Consider the following 19,624-nt stretch of genomic DNA (forward strand, 5'->3'; position numbering starts at 1 on the left):
AAAACTTGATTTTTGTTAGGTACAAAATAACAATTAATTTTAATTGAAATATGAATTTATGACCCTTTAACGATAAATTGACAGTACTTTCGTTTCAAACAACTTTGCCCAGCTGGTAGACGTTATTTATGTCCTAAAGGTATTTTATTGAAAATGTATTCATATACCTTTACCACTTTAAACACATATTATTTTTAAATGATGAACTGATAAGAATCTCATATTATTAGATTTTCAGGTAACACTTTTGCTATTAATAATCCCACTGTTAAATGTATACTATTGTACTAAAATGGTTATAGTCCTAGAGTTCAAATAGAGACACCTGGACTTCTATAGCTAGCTAGCTACATATAGTAAACTGTACTCTTAAATAGTAAGACACTGATTGTGATAGACTGCATATAGTGATCCTAGCTGGTAGATTGTAAGTAGTAAGATCCTAGCCGGGGGATTGTAAGTAGTAAGATCCTAGCTGGTGGATTGTAAGTAGTAAGATCCTAGTTGGTGGATTGTAAGTAGTAAGATCCTAGCTGGTAGTGTAAGTAGTAAGATCCTAGCTGGTAGAGATTTTAAGTAGCAAGTTCCTAGCTGGTGGATTGTAAGTAGTAAGATCCTAGCTGGTGGATTGTAAGTATAGTAAGATCCTAGCTAGGAGATTGTAAGTAGTAAGATCCTAGCTGGTGGATTGTAAGTAGTAAGATCCTAGTTGGTGGATTGTAATTAGTAAGATCCTAGCTGGTGTATTGTAAGTAGTAAGATCCTAGCTAGTAGATTGTAAGTAGTAAGATCCTAGCTGGTGGATTAGAAGTAGTAAGATCCTAGCTGGTGGATTGTAAGTAGTAAGATCCTAGCTGGTAGATTGTAAGTAGTAAGATCCTAGCTGGTGGATTATAAGTAGTAATATCCTAGCTGGTGGATTGTAAGTAGTAAAATCCTGGCTTGTAGATTGTAAGTAGTAATATCCTAGCTGGTAGATTGTAAGTAGTAAAATCCTGGCTGGTGGATTGTAAGTAGTAAGATCCTAGCTGGTAGATTGTAAGTAGTAAGATCCTAGCTGGTGGATTTTAAGTAGTAAAATCCTGGCTGATGGATTGTAAGTAGTAAGATCCTAGCTGGTGGATTGTAAGTAGTAAAATCCTGGCTGGTGGATTGTAAGTAGTAAGATCCTGGCTGATGGATTGTAAGTAGTAAGATCCTAGCTGGTGGATTGTAAGTAGTAAGATCCTAGCTGGTAGATTGTAAGTAGCAAGATCCTAGCTGGAAAATTGTAAGAAGTAAAATCCTAGCTGGTAGATTGTTAGGAGTAAAATCCTAGCTGGTAGATTGTAAGTAGTAAAATCTTAGCTGGTAGATTGTTAGTAAGACTCTTTAAATAGGACATGTATAATTCATACAGTAGAATGTTGTTTGACCTCGCCTGTTGGTATATATCACATGTATAATTTATACAGTAGAATGTTGTTTGACCTCGCCTGTTGGTATATATCTCATGTATAATTTATACAGTAGAATGTTGTTTGACCTAGCCTGTTGGTATATATCACATGTATAATTTATACAGTAGAATGTTGTTTGACCACGCCTGTTGGTCACAGTTTGTGCATACCTGTACTCTCTGGATATACATATTTTGATCAGTCCTAGTTTTCTTTTTTTCTCTAGAAAGCAAAACAAAAAGATAATGGATCCTATGAGGTAGATATGAATACTTAGCCAGTATCTGTCTTATTGCGTGTGATTAATGTAAACAATGAAACGTATCATTAGAAAACACTTACCAAGTGTACAGGCCTTTCCTGTAGCTCATGGTTTGGACAGCGGTATGAACAATTTCACAAAATAACATTGATAGAAATATTTAGAAGTTTAAGAGGACATAAGAGTATACTGTGAATCACACATGTTCATAAGGTATTAAACTTCTGATTCCGTGGGTTGTCTTCATCCAAGAATTCATAGGTCCACGAGGTATTTACAAGTTTGATATAAAGCTGTTTGAGTGGGTACTTGTAATCCATGAATTCATGTACCCACGAAATGATGTTTTGTCGGGGAACCATGATATTTGGTCCCAACAAAAATATCTGATTCACAGTACATATGTATATTGTGATTTTGCTCCAAAGTTTCCCACACTTAGGGGCACTCTTGTGGTTGGTCGAAACCTGTCAGTTCTGTTGAATAGAAGTTCTCCATCAAATATGGCAGCAATATTGGTTTCTGAATGAATCCATTAAACATGGTCTATACAGACCGGAATGATTGTACCCAGTTTGGGCGACATTAGAACAACAGAAGTGGAGAAGTGAGTGTGTTGACAATGTGTAGGCCACATACGTTGTAGGAACTGTACTGCAGTCTCAAACCTTGGATCATTTAGTCTCCTTGGATCATTTATTCTCAAACCTTGGATCATTTTCTCCAAAATAGAATATTTACATGTCCAAAGTCAGGAGGGAAACATGGTCAAATGTAAATGGTCATAAACAATGTCTTTGCTAGTCAAATGTCTGAACAATGTAATTTTTTTCCTGTGTCATCAGGGAGGCATTAAGTTTGTAATTATGTCAGAATCTGAATGGTATTTACGGAAAATTAAAATAAAATGTATAGGAAAAGTTAACCGACAGAATTGTTGACAGACCAAATTTGGGCATTACACCTCTATTGCAGTAGTAGCTACTTAAACAATAAATGGTTGTCTGGATGTAATTATTGTTGATATAATTACAAGTGGTCTTTGGTAGTTTTGCCAGAGGCCACTTGTAATTATATCAACAATAATTACATCCAGACAACCAGGTATTTTTCATATTTACATATTTTTCTTTTTTAAGACATATTCCTACAAAAACCATTTGCCCTGCCTCAAAATACATTTCAGGCAGCCATTTTGCTAGTTTACATATTCCTACACCTAAACAGGTAGTTGTATTTATTGCCTATATAATTACACTTGCCCTCTAACACTGTTGTAATGGGACGGCGCGAGGGCAAATGTAAATATATGTATATAAACTCTATTTCTGAAATTCTGTTTGATTCAAAATCGCTTTACATTAAATTTTCTGTTAACTTTTGTATTCCATGATAACAAATTACCTGCATGTTCTGACTCGGGTACTTTTTTTCCATTATTTGTAAAACTTTATGATAGAAATTTTGTATATAACAGCTGAATATTTTAAAAAAATCCATCAAACATTCCAGAGATCTAACCTCATACAAAAGTCTTCTCTTGTTCAACTAAGACATTAGCGAGCATTATCAGGAATAGTCCACATGGAGCCTAATATTTACCATTGGGTCTCCCTGAAGGCATAGGACCAGGTCCCCTTGTCTTATAGGATTCTGTTCAGATTTGTCGCTCATAGGATGCAGTAGTCCATCTTAGGGGACAATGCTAGCTTTTTAAAGCATATATGATATACAATATACTACAAACAGCATTTTATTACACCTTACATGGAGCACCATATGGAAATGTAAATTTAGATTGGATGTTGTCAGCTATGATGAGGAACATGGAATCAGGAGACCGTCCTCTTCATCAGATAGCCCACAGGCAATACACAAGAAATAAGGATAGAAGAAAACTCATTTCAGGTGCAAGTTTATTGGTTATATTGTGTTGTGATTTAAAGTAAACGAATTTTTAAGTAACGTTTCTGTATATATATATTGCTCAAAATATTTCAATGCTCATATCTTGTTGTGTTCATCTTTCCATATCAATCCCATTATCCCCTGCAGTTATAGCCTACCTATATGTATTTATCCTGTAAAACCCCCAAGGTGCCAACACATAATTCCCACTCAAATAAGTGCTGAACTTACTACACATCACTGAAGTCGGTGTTTTACTTAGTGGCTATAGATATGGGTGGGCTTATTACCAGACTTGGGCTTATTGTTGGATAAATACAGGATTTTTTTGGCAGACATATTTCATTTCATTTCATCTCTCAAAAGACATATCAACTTTTAGTTGATCCAGGTTAAAAAAAAAGTTAATAACCTTCAGTCGCAATTTTTGTGTATATATTTCTTTCTAATGTGTTCAAGACTTTCAAGTACCAAGAACTGTAATACGAGGGTTATATATAGTCCTTTTCATGTATGTATTTCGTGATGATATGTTATGTGCAACGAAAAATGTCCAGTATTGTTAGTGATTACGTCGAGTACTGTAATGCACGTCTGTCAAATTTAAAACATATTTTTGAAATAAAAATTGTGACTTTTGTTGTAATAATTGACTTGGTGTTATTCCTTGTTTGTTGTACAGAGTAGAGAAAGGCTCTGTCAGTGATCAGTCTGTTAATCCTAAGATGATCCAGTACAAGATATCTCCAGAATTCTCTACAGGTTTAGTGTAAATGTACACCATATAGTGCTTACAAAAACTAATAGACATTTATTATATTAAAAAAAATCTAAAACATTTCACTTCTGGTTGATGTAAGAATGCTGCAACGTATGTGTTCTGACCACATGCGGGTAGTTCTGTTTATAAAAAGGACGAGTCTGCCACCCCACAGCAATCTTATGTCTAACCGCTCATATATATGTATACATGAGTATCTACAAATGGATACATATATGTATCGCCGTGGGGCGATGTACAATCTGAAGTGGTATGCCGCTTTTAGACTGTTCAAAGCTTAAACGGTGGATATAAAATAGGATAGAACTGTATTACCACTATGAACTGTATAATACGACCCGTAAAATAGGTCCTCTCGGTCATTCGCATCAAACCCTACAAGGTTAGCGCGGGTAAAGGAGGGAGGCCAATGGTGCTATATGGACCTATTAGTTAGGTAGGAATAACGGGATAAACGAATAATGAACTAATAATCAATATCTGTTTATCTAACACAGCGAATAGTGTAATAGCAACAATATCCAATCACTCAAAATAATAAACAAACTAAATTAATATTCAAAACTAAAAACTCTTATTAATTATTCAAAACCTAAAACATTTCACTTCTGGTTGATGTAAGAAAGCTGCAACGTATGTGTTCTGACCACGGGCGGGTAGTTCTGTTTATAAAAAGGACGAGTCTGCCACCCCACAACAATCTTATGTCTAATCGAGTAAAATACTATATATATGTGTATACATGATTAAATACAGGTTATAACCCAACTATAACACTAATCCCCCCCCCCCAACTCCACACACCCTCCCCGTTTTTCCTCTTTACCCATACATTGTACAAGCCAAATTCATAGAATAGGCAGGGGCTGGTGTGGCTGGAGGCAGCACAGTACCTCACTTCCGGTCCTGACTTGGTGATGCGGTGCGATGAGTGTTAGGTTAAGGCATTATTAGGCATAGGAGCTGTCTTACAAAAACTAGACTTATACAGTTAATATATATAGGACAGAAGGCCCCTTCTCTAACTTATCCCCTTCCTGTACTCTTTTACTCCATACTTTATCCCTTCTACTCATTTTCCTTTCTGTTCTTCGTCTGCTGGATAACCGAAATACTCGGTAGTGAAGCGGACGTAAAACCTATCAATCAATCAATCAATCAAATGTGGTAACATCTACACCAATGACATTTTGGTAGCCATCGGTCAAAGTTAAAGGGTCCAAGATCATGCTTGACCAGGTTTAAAAAAAATCCTTGTGTACAATATTTTTTCAATGAATGTCTAAAGTATTGTTTCCAAACTGTAATGTTGTCAGAAAATAGTGATTTTGTGGTTGTAACGATTCATATAAATCTAGAGTAATACAAGATGTTTGAAAATCTATTGTATCGCACATCTCATGATAGTTTTTAGCTCACCTGGCCCGAAGGGCCGAGTGAGCTTATGCCGTGGTACGACGTCCGTCCGTCGTCTGTCGTCAACTTTTAAGTTTAAACAACTTCTTCTGAATAACCAAGAGGCCTAGGGTGATGATATTTGGCCAGTAACATGCTGGGATGAAGGGCTACCAGTTTTTTCAAATAAATGACCTTGATTTATATTCAAGGTCACTGGAGTCAAATATCTTTAAAACCTTTAAACGACTTCTTCTGAATAATCGAGAGGCCTAGGGTGATGATATTTGGCCAGTAACATGCTGGGATGAAGGGCTACCAAGTTTGTTCAAATAAATGACCTTGATGTATATTCAGGGTCACTGGGGTCAAATATGTTAAAAACCTTTAAACGACTTCTTTTGAATAACCGAGAGACCTAGGATGATGATATTTGGCCAGTTACATGCTGACATGAAGGGCTACCAAGTTTGTTCAAATAAATGACCCTGGTTTATATTCAAGGTCACTTGGGTCAAATATGTTTAAAACCTTTAAACGACTTTTTCAAAATAACTGAGAGGCCTAGGGTGATGATATTTGGCCAGTAACATGCTGGGATGAAGGGCTACCAAGTTTGTTCAAATAAATGACGTTGATTTATATTCAAAGTCACTGGGGTCAAATATCTTTAAAACCTTTAAACGATTTCTTCTAAATAACTGAGAGGTCTAGGGTGATGATATTTGGCCAGTAACATGCTTGGATGAAGGGCTACCAAGTTTGTTCAAATAAATGACCTTGATTTATATTCAAGGTCACTGGGGTCAAATATATTTATAACCTTTAAACGACTTCTTCTGAATAACCAAGAGGCCTTTTGTTTGCACTATTTCTTAGAAAGTTCGGAGGGATCTTTCTCAAATTTCACATGCAGGTTTCCCATGGTCCCTAGTTATGCATATTGTTTTTTGGGACTGATCACAAAACCAAGATGGCCGACAGCCAGCAATCTTGAATTTGGGAGTCCAAGTTTGTCAGCGCTATTTCTCAGAAAGTACTGGAGGGATCTTTCTAAATTTCACATGAAGGTTCCCCATGGTCCCTAGTTATGCATATCGTTTTTTGGGACTGATCACAAAACCAAGATGGTCAAGAGCCAGCCATCTTGAATTTGAGTTCAAGATTGTTGGTGATATTTTTCAGAAAGTACTGGAGGGATCTTTCTAAATTTCACATGAAGGTTCCCCATGGTCCCTAGTTATGCATATCGTTTTTGGGACTGATCACAAAACCAAGATGGCCAAGAGCCAGCCATCTTGAATTTGAGTTCAAGATTGTTGGTGATATTTTTCAGAAAGTACTGGAGGGATCTTTCTAAATTTCACATGAAGGTTCCCCATGGTCCCTAGTTATGCATATCGTTTTTTGGGACTAATCACAAAATCAAGATGGCAGTCATCTTAAATTTAAGGGTTCAAGTTTGATAGCGCTATTTTTAAGAAAGTGCAAGACGGATCTTTGTCAAATTTCACATGAGGGTTCCCCAAGGTCCCTTGTTATGCATATTGCTTTTTGGGACTGATCACAAAATCAAGATGACCGATAGGCAGCCATCTTGAAATTTATGAGTTCAAGATTGTTGGCGCTATTTCTCAGAAAGTACAGGAAGGATTTTTCTCAAATTTCACATGCAGGTTTCCCATTGTTTCAAGTTACTAATAACAAATGTTGGGACTGAAAGGAAAACCAAGATGGCCTACAGCCAGCCATCTTGAATTTGAGAGTTCAAGTTTGTTAGTGCTACTTTTCAGAAAGTACGGGAAGGATCTTTCTCAAATTTCACATGAAGGTTTCCCATGGTTTTCATGCAGCCATCTTGAATTTAAGAATGAAAGTTTGTTAGCGTTATTTCTCAGAATATACAGGACGTCTTTCTCAAATTTCACATGAAGCTCCCCATGGTTCCTAGTTCCAAATTTTGGGGATTATTGGAAAACCAAGACAAGCGACAGGTGGTCGTATTGAATCTTTCTTCACATAAGGGTTCCTCTTGGTTGTGAGTTAAGCATTTCAAATTTTTGGACATGTCTGAAAACTAAGATGCAGACAGGCAGACATCTTGTTACAGTTTAAGATTGTTATCGCTATTTCTAAGAATGTAAAGGAGGAATCTTTCTTAAATTTGATGTGTAGGTTCCCATTGGTCCTTATAGTTGTGCATATTAACTTTTGAGGTTAATCAAAGACTGATTAAGATGGCAGACAGTCAAACTGATCAAACAGTTAAGAGAAAAGAAGAGAAAAGTTCAAACTGTCATAGAACTAATGAAGATGGTAAGATGGTTGGCACCAAGATCCCTCTGGGATCTCTTGTCTGGGGAATATGCTGTAATAATTAAAGCCTATTCGTTTGACTATTGACACTTTATGCCAAGGGTCCTGTCTCTGTGCTAACACATAGCGAAAATTTGGTTTAGATATATCTTGAATGCAAAATTACTATCTATGTAAATTAAATTTTGGGTCAAAAACATGTAAAATAAAGCCCGCTTAAATAACCCATAAATAACCCAAGGTGCTATTAAGCCAATAGAGTAACTTTTTTGTTTAACAGAAATCATATCTCCAAACATATTCTTTGTTGTTGATAAGTGTGGATTGTACAGTTTCATATAGCACAATGAGTGAACTTTTTTATGTGTGATAATATAAATACGATTTGAAATGTCACCTTCATCAGACAATTTACTGTTAAAGCATAATGTACACAATGGTGTACAACTACAATATGTTAGCTATGCTTGAGTGTGTGTACATTAGTCACTTAATTGTTATACATGTAAAACATTGAAGTGATCATCTGACGATGGTGTTACATTAGTGTTGTTAATATAAAACATTGAAGTGATCATCTGACGATGGTGGTACATTATAGTGTTGTTAATATAAAACATTGAAGTGGTCATCTGACGATGGTGTTACATTATAGGGTTGTTTATATAAAACATTGAAGTGATCAGCTGACGATGGTGTTACATTATAGTGTTGTTCATATAAAACATTGAAGTGATCATCTGACTATGGTGTTACATTATAGTGTTGTTAATACAAAACATTGAAGTGATCATCTGACGATCGTGTTACATTATAGTGTTGTTAATATAAACATTGAAGTGATTATCTGACGATGGTGTTGCATTATAGTATTGTTTATATAAAACATTGAAGTGATCAGCTGACGATGGTGTTACATTATAGTGTTGTTAATATAAATCATTGAAGTGATTATCTGACGATGGTGTTGCATTATAGTATTGTTTATATAAAACATTGAAGTGATCAGCTGACGATGGTGTTACATTATAGTGTTGTTAATACAAAACATTGAAGTGATCATCTGACGATCGTGTTAAATTATAGTGTTGTTAATATAAAACATTGAAGTAATCATCTGACGATGGTGTTACATTAGTGTCGTTAATATAAAACATTGAAGTGATCATCTGCCGATGGTGTTACATTATAGTGTTGTTAATATAAACATTGAAGTGATTATCTGACGATGGTGTTGCATTATAGTATTGTTTATATAAAACATTGAAGTGATCATCTGACGATCGTGTTAAATTATAGTGTTGTTAATATAAAACATTGAAGCGATAATCTGACGATGGTGTTACATTATAGTGTTGTTTATATAAAAAATTGAAGGGATCATCTGACGATGGTGTTACATTATAGTATTGTTTATATAAAACATTGAAGTGATCAGCTGACGATGGTGTTACATTATAGTGTTGTTCATATAAAACATTGAAGTGATCATCTGACGATGATGTTACATTATAGTGTTGTTAATATAAATCATTGAAGTGATTATCTGACGATGGTGTTGCATTATAGTATTGTTTATATAAAACATTGAAGTGATCAGCTGACGATGGTGTTACATTATAGTGTTGTTCATATAAAACATTGAAGTGATCATCTGACGATCGTGTTAAATTATAGTGTTGTTAATATAAAACATTGAAGCGATAATCTGACGATGGTGTTACATTATAGTGTTGTTCATATAAAACATTGAAGTGATCATCTGACGATCGTGTTACATTATAGTGTTGTTAATATAAAGCATTGAAGTGATCATCTGACGATGGTGTTACATTATAGTGTTGTTAATATAAAACATTGAAGTGATAATCTGACGATGGTGTTACATTATAGTGTTGTTAATAAAAAATAGTGTAGGTGGGACCGATTTTACTCGGAGTAAACAAATTAAAACAAATTCTTATGAAAATCTTCGACAATCAAACTTTAATATCTCACTTATGATAAAACACACACAAATAACTTCTGATGGATAATGACCATCAGAATCACACCACCAAGTCCGACCTCTCAGTGCACACAAACAACAGCTTCATACATTCTGTATATCAACTCCACTAACATGTAAATATCAAAAGGAAAAGTTTGCTCTAATGACACAATACCTGGATCAATGTCTTTTATCGCGATTTAAACGGTTGTTCGTTTAGGAAATAAGGTCAGACCTAGTAATCTGATGCTGCTTTCAGATGAGCCTTAACAAAGCCTTGCAAGGTCGGCATCAATGTTTGCAGGTCCGCCAGGGTTTATACCCGAAAATGTTACATTTAAAAACAGACAAATGGGTTGTTCCTCATAAAGGAACAGGACCTGTTTTCACATGATGGTATCTACCTGTATTTAGAAAGGGAATATTCCAGGTTATAAAATTTGAAGTTTACTGTAAGCTAAACCTCCATCTGAGATCACCTTGGACAATTAATAACCCAGATCACTGTCTCAGATTTCGGATTAAAAGTCACTTTACTAATACTTGTTTTCACAGGTGCATACTGTATATATAACTTATAGGTATAATAAACAGGCAATGTGTCTTGAAGAACTGGTGCTCCCATACTTAAGAAGAATTAAAGCAAGGTCAAAGAATGTCCTGCGCCATGTTGTACTCATAAAAGAACATAAGCATGCTAGCCTAGCAGCAGTACTTGGTCCATAATTGACCTAAAAGCAACGATTGAACGGGCCAGACGTGAGGCGTCTCTGTACAGGTAATCATTACAGAAGCATCAGTATATTATATAACGGGCCAGACGTGAGGTGTCTCTGTACAATTGATCATTACAGAAGCATCAGAATATTATATAACGGGCCAGACGTGAAGTTTCTCTGTACAGTTAATCATTACAGAAGCATCAGTATATTATATAACGGGCCAGACGTGAGGTTTCTCCGTCCAGTTAATCATTACAGAAGCATCAGTATATTATTAAAAAAGAATATTTATGTAACAGGTAATCTAAAATTTCCCCCTTAGTTCTACATAATATAGAGGAACAGGAGATTGATCTATTTACCATCTTTAGCTCAAATTATGTAAATTTAAAAAACTTTAAAAAACATTATGTTCACCTAATATCTTTTCACATGATTAAAGTAAAAATGTTTGAAACATGATGTGCATAATAATAAGAAGAACCAACAAAACCCATCAAGGTTGATGTTATGAGCACGGTGTAAGGGGATGCGATTTACCAAATTGAATGGCTTCTCTGATGTGGTGGAACAGAAAGTGAATATATCACAGTAAACAGGTATCAATATATCCCAGGATTCCCTGCTACACTACCTCCATTTATCTCGGTAGCTGTCCCGTTGGCTACATCGTGTGACTTAAATGTCATATATATTCCATCATGAACAAGAGGTAAGGCAAACACAGAAGTGCATGTTTTCTTTGTAGAAAACTTATAAATATATCTGTTAACATTTGTAAATGATCTCTGCACTATGAAAGTGTATCAACTCAAAGTATTTGAATTGAAAACAATCCATCTTTTATCCCTCAAAATTATAATTTCATTATATTTCCAAACTACATACACAGTCAAACTTTCGCCCTTCGCCAGAACCATCCAATTATTTGCCAAATGTCAATTTTGCCCTTCATGTTTAATTGCTATGCATGTTGTTTACTAATGTTTGATGTATTGGTAGATTTGCCCTCCTTAGCTAGGCAAACAAATCTAACTACCACAAACACTTCCCCGACTATAATTTTAAAATAATTATTGTGTCTATATAGAAAACTTATGAAATCAATACATTGTTGCATTCAATATTTTTCATGCAGTCTTCTTGTAAATTTTAGATTTAGGGTGCAGTGCATGGAACCCCGAGAATATGATATGGGATGATATGGTTGACAATGCTTAACTCATTCACCCCTGAAGACACATTTGAACTCATCCAAATCAAAGATTGGAATAGTTCATTATGAAATGTCAGGGGTGAATGAGTTAACTACAGTATAATATGCTTCTTTAAGGTTCGAAGCAATGAAGTTCAACAATTTGACTATCTTCTGGTAGATAGTTTTGAACTATTGTCCTTGAGCATTACAAATATACAGTGTTCATGCCTACGGACTGACAAAACCTAATCTGACTATCTTCTGGTAGATAGTTTTGAGCTATTGTCCTCAGAATTATAGTTCATCCATATTGACTGACAAAACCTCTATCACACCCATACCCAGCAAGTGATGAGTGAAAATTATCAATTTTGTTTCTTAATCTCAAAACCTGAATCTACTTGCATCTAATAAATACGTCTGCACTTCAAAATATTTCTGACATTACAAAATGAAGGTAGTATATCATAAAAGTAGACATGATATACTAATCTCTGGTGGAAGTGTGGCAAAGTCACTAGCATGATGAAACATGACCACCGGAAAATCTTTTCAGTCACAGAAAATGTTTAAAGTGGCATATTGGCATGTTTTTTCCAAGGATTGGACAATTTCTTATTTGCTAAAACTTTTAAATCCTGGCAAATTCTTCTTCTAGTGGTCCTTGGCTCAATGATGTCATCCACAAAACCTGAAAGTAAGAAAAAATTCTGATTTCATCTCAAGGATACATTTTCAATGGTACATCAATAATTTCCATGCTTCCAACGCAAAAGTAAACATGCCCGCCTGTGAGAAGGTTTACTCAAGCTCCTCCAGTAAAAGTAAACATGCTCACCTGTGAGAAGGTTTATTCAAGCTCCTACGGTAAAAGGAAACATGCCCACCTGTGAGAAGGCTTACTCAAGCTCCTACAGTAAAAGGAAACATGCCCGCCTGTGAGAAGGTTTACCCAAGCTCCCACGGTAAAAGTAAACATGCCCGCCTGTGAGAAGGTTTACCCAAGCTCCCACGGTAAAAGTAAACATGCCCTCCTGTGAGAAGGTTTAATCAAGCTCTTTCTGTAAAAGTGAACATGCCCACCTGTGAGAAGTTTTACTCAAGCTCCTACGGTAAAAGGAAACATGCCCACCTGTGAGAAGTTTTACTCAAGCTCCTACAGTAAAAGGAAACATGCCCGCCTGTGAGAAGGTTTACTCACGCTCCTACAGTAAAAGTAAACATGCCCGCCTATGAGAAGGTTTACTCAAGTTCCTACAGTAAAAGTAAACATGCTCACCTGTGAGAAGGTTTACTCAAGCTCCTCCAGTAAAAGTAAACATGCCCTCCTGTGAGAAGGTTTAATCAAGCTCTTTCTGTAAAAGTGAACATGCCCACCTGTGAGAAGGTTTATTCAAGCTCCTACGGTAAAAGGAAACATGCCCACCTGTGAGAAGTTTTACTCAAGCTCCTACCGTAAAAGTAAACATGCCCTCCTGTGAGAAGGTTTAATCAAGCTCTTTCTGTAAAAGTGAACATGCCCACCTGTGAGAAGGTTTACTCAATCTTCTACGGTAAAAGTAAACATGCGCACCTGTGAGAAGGTTTATTCAAGCTCCTACGGTAAAAGTAAACATGACCACCTATGAGAAGGTTTACTCAATCTCCTACTGTAAAAGTAAACATGCCCACCTGTTAGAAGGTTTAATCAAGCTCTTTCTGTAAAAGTGAACATGCCCACCTGTGAGAAGTTTTACTCAAGCTCCTACGGTAAAAGTAAACATGACCACCTATGAGAAGGTTTACTCAATCTCCTACAGTAAAAGTAAACATTCCCACCTGTGAGAAGGTTTACCCAAGCTCCCACGGTAAAAGTAAACATGACCACCTATGAGAAGGTTTACTCAAGTTCCTACAGTAAAAGTAACCATGCCCGCCTGTGAGAAGGTTTACTCACGCTCCTACAGTAAAAGTAAACATGCCCGCCTGTGAGAAGGTTTACTCAATCTCCTACGGTAAAAGTAAACATGCCCACCTATGAGAAGGTTTACATTTTGTCTCTTTAAACTGATCACTGTGTGGGAATTCTGGCATTGACAAGCTAGGTTAAGAAATCAATTTCTCTCATTTCCGTGTGTAAGATAGAGCTGCCAGGGTGGTAAGAAAGGAGTGTAAGAAATTTCAATCTTGCACCCCGTTTCTCGTGGCGTGACATCATAATGGCTCAACAATGATGTGACGTCACAAATTCTGATGCCGCAATGTGGAAAGGCAATATAATGACATTGAAACCTTTTACGATTTATTCACCATACACGCAAGAAAGGGGAGATTAATTGTTCTGCGCAAACAATGTTTGCAAAAATATTGTCTTATAATATTCTATATATCTATAATATTTATAAGTATTTTTGAGCTAATTTACTTTATGTAAAAAATATGAGCACTTCACCACCATAATAATTTCCATTTGTAAAGCATGTGCTTTATATATCCACATGTATTAAACTTTCACAGATTGACAAAATACAGTCCAACAAGTGATCTCTTAACATAGGTGGCTTCTTAACACAGGTGGTATCTTAACATAGGTGGTATCTTAATACAGGTGGTATCTTAACATAGGTGGTATCTTAACATAGGTGGTATCTTAACATAGGTGGTATCTTAACACAGGTGGTATCTTAACAAAGGTGGTCTCTTAACACAGGAGGTATCTTAACATAGGTGGTATCTTAACATAGGTGGTATCTTGACATAGGTGGAATCAGAACATAGGTGGTATCTTAACATAGGTGGTATCTTAATACAGGTGGTATCTTAACACTGGTGGTCTTTTAACATAGGTGGTATCTTGATATAGGTGGAATCTTAACATAGGTGGTATCTTAACATAGGTGGTATCTTAATACAGATGGTATCTTAACATAGGTGGTATCTAACACAGGTGGTATCTTAATACAGGTTGTATCTTAATACAGGTGGTATATTAACACTGGTGGTCTTTTAATATAGGTGGTATCTTGATATAGGTGGAATCTTAACATAGGGGGTATCTTAACACAGGTGGCATCTTAATACAGGTGGTATCTTCATAAAGGTGGTATCTTAACATAGGTTGTATCTTAATACAGGTGGTATCTAAACATAGATGGTATCTTAATACAGGAGGTATCTTAACATAGGTGGTATCTAACACAGGTGGTATCTTAATACAGGTTGTATCTTAACACTGGTGGTCTTTTAACATAGGTGGTATCTTAACACAGGTGGTATCTTAACATAGGTGGTCTCTTAATATAGGCTCAGTTAAAAATGAAATCACTTCAATGGGGAACATTAAAAGATTAAAGCAGATAAATGAAATTGTAGTAGAGAGAATGGAAGGAAATAAAATCGCTTTTGTAAAGAAAATACCATAAGAACGAAAGTGTATTGTATTGGGAGGATGGTACCTCTTACTGCAGCAGGGAAGGGGTTGGCAAACTTCTCTACATATTCTGCTTCATTCTTCTCCTGGTCTTTTCCTCGGAAAATGATGGACACTGCTCCCTGTTAATGAACAATAAAGAGATTCAACACAAATTCTTTTGAATAAAATATTTCTATAACAAGAACATAAGGGTGCATAATGTGCCTGTTTGCAGTCACAATAATGTTAGATAATGTTTATTTGAATGATTACCCACTCCAAGCCCCCAAACACAGCCTTACATATTGCAGAAGCATTTCAGAATGTGTGAAGTGCTGATAGATACATCAGTTTATAAATATAAATTTAATTTTACAACAATTAAGAAACAGGTTTTTCACCTATATGTACAAATCTTGTTGTTTGAGAAAGAGAGTCTTACTGAGGAAGTTAAACACACTACCTGGAGAAAACCCACGTTGTTGGGCAGGTGACCCTGTACCTTTTCATGCCCAATGGGGTAGTCAAACCCCAGCTGTATCGTAAGTGTGCTATTAGCTAACCGTGAACTTGACCTTGTACCCAACCCTAGCAGCTTACCATGAACTTGACCTTGTACCCAACCCTAGCAGCTAACAGTGAACTTGACCTTGTACCCAGCCCTAGCAGCTAACCGTGAACTCGACATTGTACCCAACCCTAGCAGCTATCCGTGAACTTGACCTTGTATCCAACCCTAGCAGCTTACCATCAACTTGACCTTGTACCCAACCCAAGCAGCTAACCGTGAACTTGATCTTGTACCCAACCCTAGCAGCTAACTGTGAACATGACATTGTACCCAACCCTAGCAGCTCACCGTGAACTTGACCTTGTACCCAACCCTGGCAGCTAACCGTGAACTGGACCTTGTACCCAACCCTAGCAGCTAACCATGAACTTGACCTTGTATCCAACCCTAGCAGCTAACCGTGAACTTGACGTTGTACCCAACCCTAGCAGCTAACCGTGAACTTGACCTTGTCCCCAAACCTAGCAGCTAACCATGAACTGGACCTTGTATCCAACCCTAGGAGCTAACCGTGAACTTGACTTTGTACCCAACCCTAGCAGTTAACTGTGAACTTGACCTTGTCCCCACCCCTAGCAGCTAACTGTTAACTTGACCTTGTACCCATCCCTAGCAGCTAACCGTGAACTTGACCTTGTACCCAACCCTAGCAGCTAACCGTGAACTTGACGTTGTACCCAACCCTAGCAGCTAACTGTGAACTTGACCTTGTACCCAACCCTAGCAGCTAACTGTGAACATGATCTTGTACAACAATCAAACCTACCCTGATGCTAAGTGCATCATAGCTCCAACAGCTACCAGACACAGTAATTTGACTTCTTTACCTTAACCTTTGACAAATGTAGACTTCAACACAAACTTCTTAATATACAATTTACATTTAAAAGTTACATGTTGAAGGATTTCAGCTTCCGTGGTTGGCAAGGCAAAATGTTCAGATGGCAGTGTGATACAGTGGTAAGCACTCATTCAGCCTTTTATTAAGACGCCCTGGGTTCTATCGCCTGATCCATGCAGGGTGATTTGTCTGACCATGTAGGTTTCCCCAGGTACTTTAGTTTTCCTCTAACGTTAAGACCTGTTGCAATATTCCATCCGGGCCAAACAAGATCAATAAATATAAGTCTATAGCTTGTTTCATGATTATCGTAAAAGATTTTTTTTATTTCAAATTGATCTTTCCACAGTTTACCTTGGCTCCCATGACAGCGACTTCAGCAGTGGGCCAGGCATAGTTGGTGTCCCCACGTAAATGTTTGGAGCTCATCACATCGTACGCACCACCATAGGCCTGTCACAGAGAAATATCATCTTGTTACTTCTGTATCACCTATATTCCAATCTACTTTATATAAACCCAATCCACCATACATCTTCATGTTGACAACAAGAGGCTAATGGGCCTTAATGGTCACCAGAGCATTAACACAACTATTCTTTTAACTATTATTCGACAAAGTAAAATAATACAAAGAATACATATAAAGCAATATGGAATTTTGACTGGATTAACTGACAAATCATGTTGTGGAATGACCAACATGCATCATCTGTTTAGCTGGTAACTGTTACTGATAAGTCTTTACCAATCTCCACTAGACGCTCGGTGTGTTTTTAAATGAAGTGAAGACATAAATTGTTATTGGACCAACAACACTGGACAAATAGTTATCTGCACTTCGTACAGGAATATTTTTCACAATAATATGCAGGATAAGCATGTTTATGTTGAAAATTATTTAAAGGATGTTGAATTGTGTCATTAGAATCAGAACCGATAGTATCATAAAATAAGGACCAACCTTTCTGGTTATCACAGTTATCTTGGGCACCGTTGCCTCAGCGTAGGCATACAGCAGCTTGGCACCGTGTCGGATAATTCCTCCGTACTCCTGGGAGGTACCTAAAATACATTTATACATATAGTCTCTAAAACGATCGACCTCTTCCAGTCAGAATGTGATCAGAACTTTCCATTAAACTTTTAAGCCTAGTTAAGATTACTGTTATTCCAAGACCATTCATGCCTTGATGTCAAATTCCAAATCTGATGGATAATCCTGACCTGCTTCCCAGTAACATCACTTGTCAACAAATAGAAAACAATACCTTATTGATTCGCCAAAATTGTCTGTTTCATTGCGTGGCAACACATGTTTTCAAAGTATATCATACAGCAAAAGTATCAAGATTGGAAGATAATTAATAAATGAAAGGATTGAAATGCATCTGATTAATCAATTGTTATTACAAGTTTGATGTAAAGCAATTCTCCGTTTGAGTAACTACTCATATTCAATGAATTCATGGAACCACAAAATGGTGTTTTTTTGGGAAACCACAAAATTTGGGCACCACGCAAATATCCCTCTTTTTACAGTTCAACAGAAGGCATTGAAATGCATTTTCAAAGATATGTTGACTTCAATAAATACAGTAGGAGTTAAAACATCAAACGAATATTTTCACTTTTAATGTGATCTCCTATGTTACCTGGAAGGAATCCTGGAACATCAACAAATGTGATGACAGGAATGTTGAAGGAATCGCAAAACCTAACAAATCTGGCTCCTTTTACCGAGGCGTTGATGTCCAGACAGCCTACAAACAACAAACAAAAATATACAAGTGAGTAACTCCTGTCAGTCTACAAACAACAAACAACAAGTCTATATACAAGTGAGTACCTCCAGTCAGCCTACAAACAACAAGTCTATATACAGTGAGTAACTCCTGTCAGTCTACAAACAACAAACAACAAGTCTATATACAAGTGAGTAACTCCAGTCAGAATACAAACAACAAACAAATAGTCTATATACAAGTGAGTAACTTCAGTCAGTCTACAAACAACAAACAACAAGTCGGTATACAAGTGAGTAGCTCCAGTCAGCCTACAAACAACAAACAAATAATCTATATACAAGTGAGTAACTCTAGTCAGTCTACAAACAACAAACAAATATTCTATATACAAGTGAGTAACTCCAGTTAGTCTACAAAAGTCAGTCTACAAACAACAAACAACAAGTAGGTATACAAGTGAGTAGCTCCAGTCATCCTACAAACAACAAGACTATATACAAGTGAGAAACTCCAGTCAGTCTACAAACAACAAACAACAAGCCTATATACAAGTGAGTAACTCCAATCAGCCTCCAAACAACAAACAACAAGTTTATATACAAGTGAGTAACTCCAGTTAGTCTACAAACAACAAACAAATATTCTATATACAAGTGAGTAACTCCCTACAAACAACAAACAACAAGTCGGTATACAACTGAGTAGCTCCAGTCAGCCTACAAACAACAAGCCTATATACAAGTGAGTACCTCCAGTCAGCCTACAAACAACAAGCCTATATACAAGTGAGTACCTCCAGTCAGCCTACAAACAACAAGCCTATATACAAGTGAGTAACTCCAGTCCGTCTACAAACAACAAACAACAAGTCGGTATACAAGTGATTAGCTCCAGTCAGCCTACAAACAACAAGTCTATATACAAGTGAGTTACTCCAGTCAGCCTACAAACAACAAACAAATAATCTAAATACAAGTGAGTAACTCCAATCAGCCTACAAACAACAAACAACAAGTTTATATACAAGTGAGTAACTCCAGTCAGCCTACAAACAACAAGACT

General features: G+C 36.6%; 1 protein-coding gene across 1 annotated transcript in view; it reads right to left on the minus strand.

Moving 5' to 3' along the window:
* Positions 1 to 10,066: 10,066 nt before the first annotated feature.
* Positions 10,067 to 19,624, minus strand: part of LOC110464256 (propionyl-CoA carboxylase beta chain, mitochondrial-like) — a 122,014-nt gene continuing 112,456 nt past the window's right edge. The window contains exons 13-17 of the mRNA XM_021519366.1: positions 18,470 to 18,577; positions 17,779 to 17,879; positions 17,169 to 17,267; positions 15,446 to 15,542; positions 10,067 to 12,702 (exon numbers count right to left, since the gene is read on the minus strand). Coding sequence (XP_021375041.1) covers positions 12,581 to 12,702; positions 15,446 to 15,542; positions 17,169 to 17,267; positions 17,779 to 17,879; positions 18,470 to 18,577 — 527 coding nt within the window. The 3' untranslated portion in view covers positions 10,067 to 12,580. The remainder of the gene's footprint in view (positions 12,703 to 15,445; positions 15,543 to 17,168; positions 17,268 to 17,778; positions 17,880 to 18,469; positions 18,578 to 19,624) is intronic.

The sequence above is a fragment of the Mizuhopecten yessoensis genome, unplaced genomic scaffold (genome assembly GCF_002113885.1).
Source record: "Mizuhopecten yessoensis strain PY_sf001 unplaced genomic scaffold, ASM211388v2 scaffold10977, whole genome shotgun sequence".
In the NCBI taxonomy this organism is placed as follows: Eukaryota; Metazoa; Mollusca; class Bivalvia; order Pectinida; family Pectinidae; genus Mizuhopecten; species Mizuhopecten yessoensis.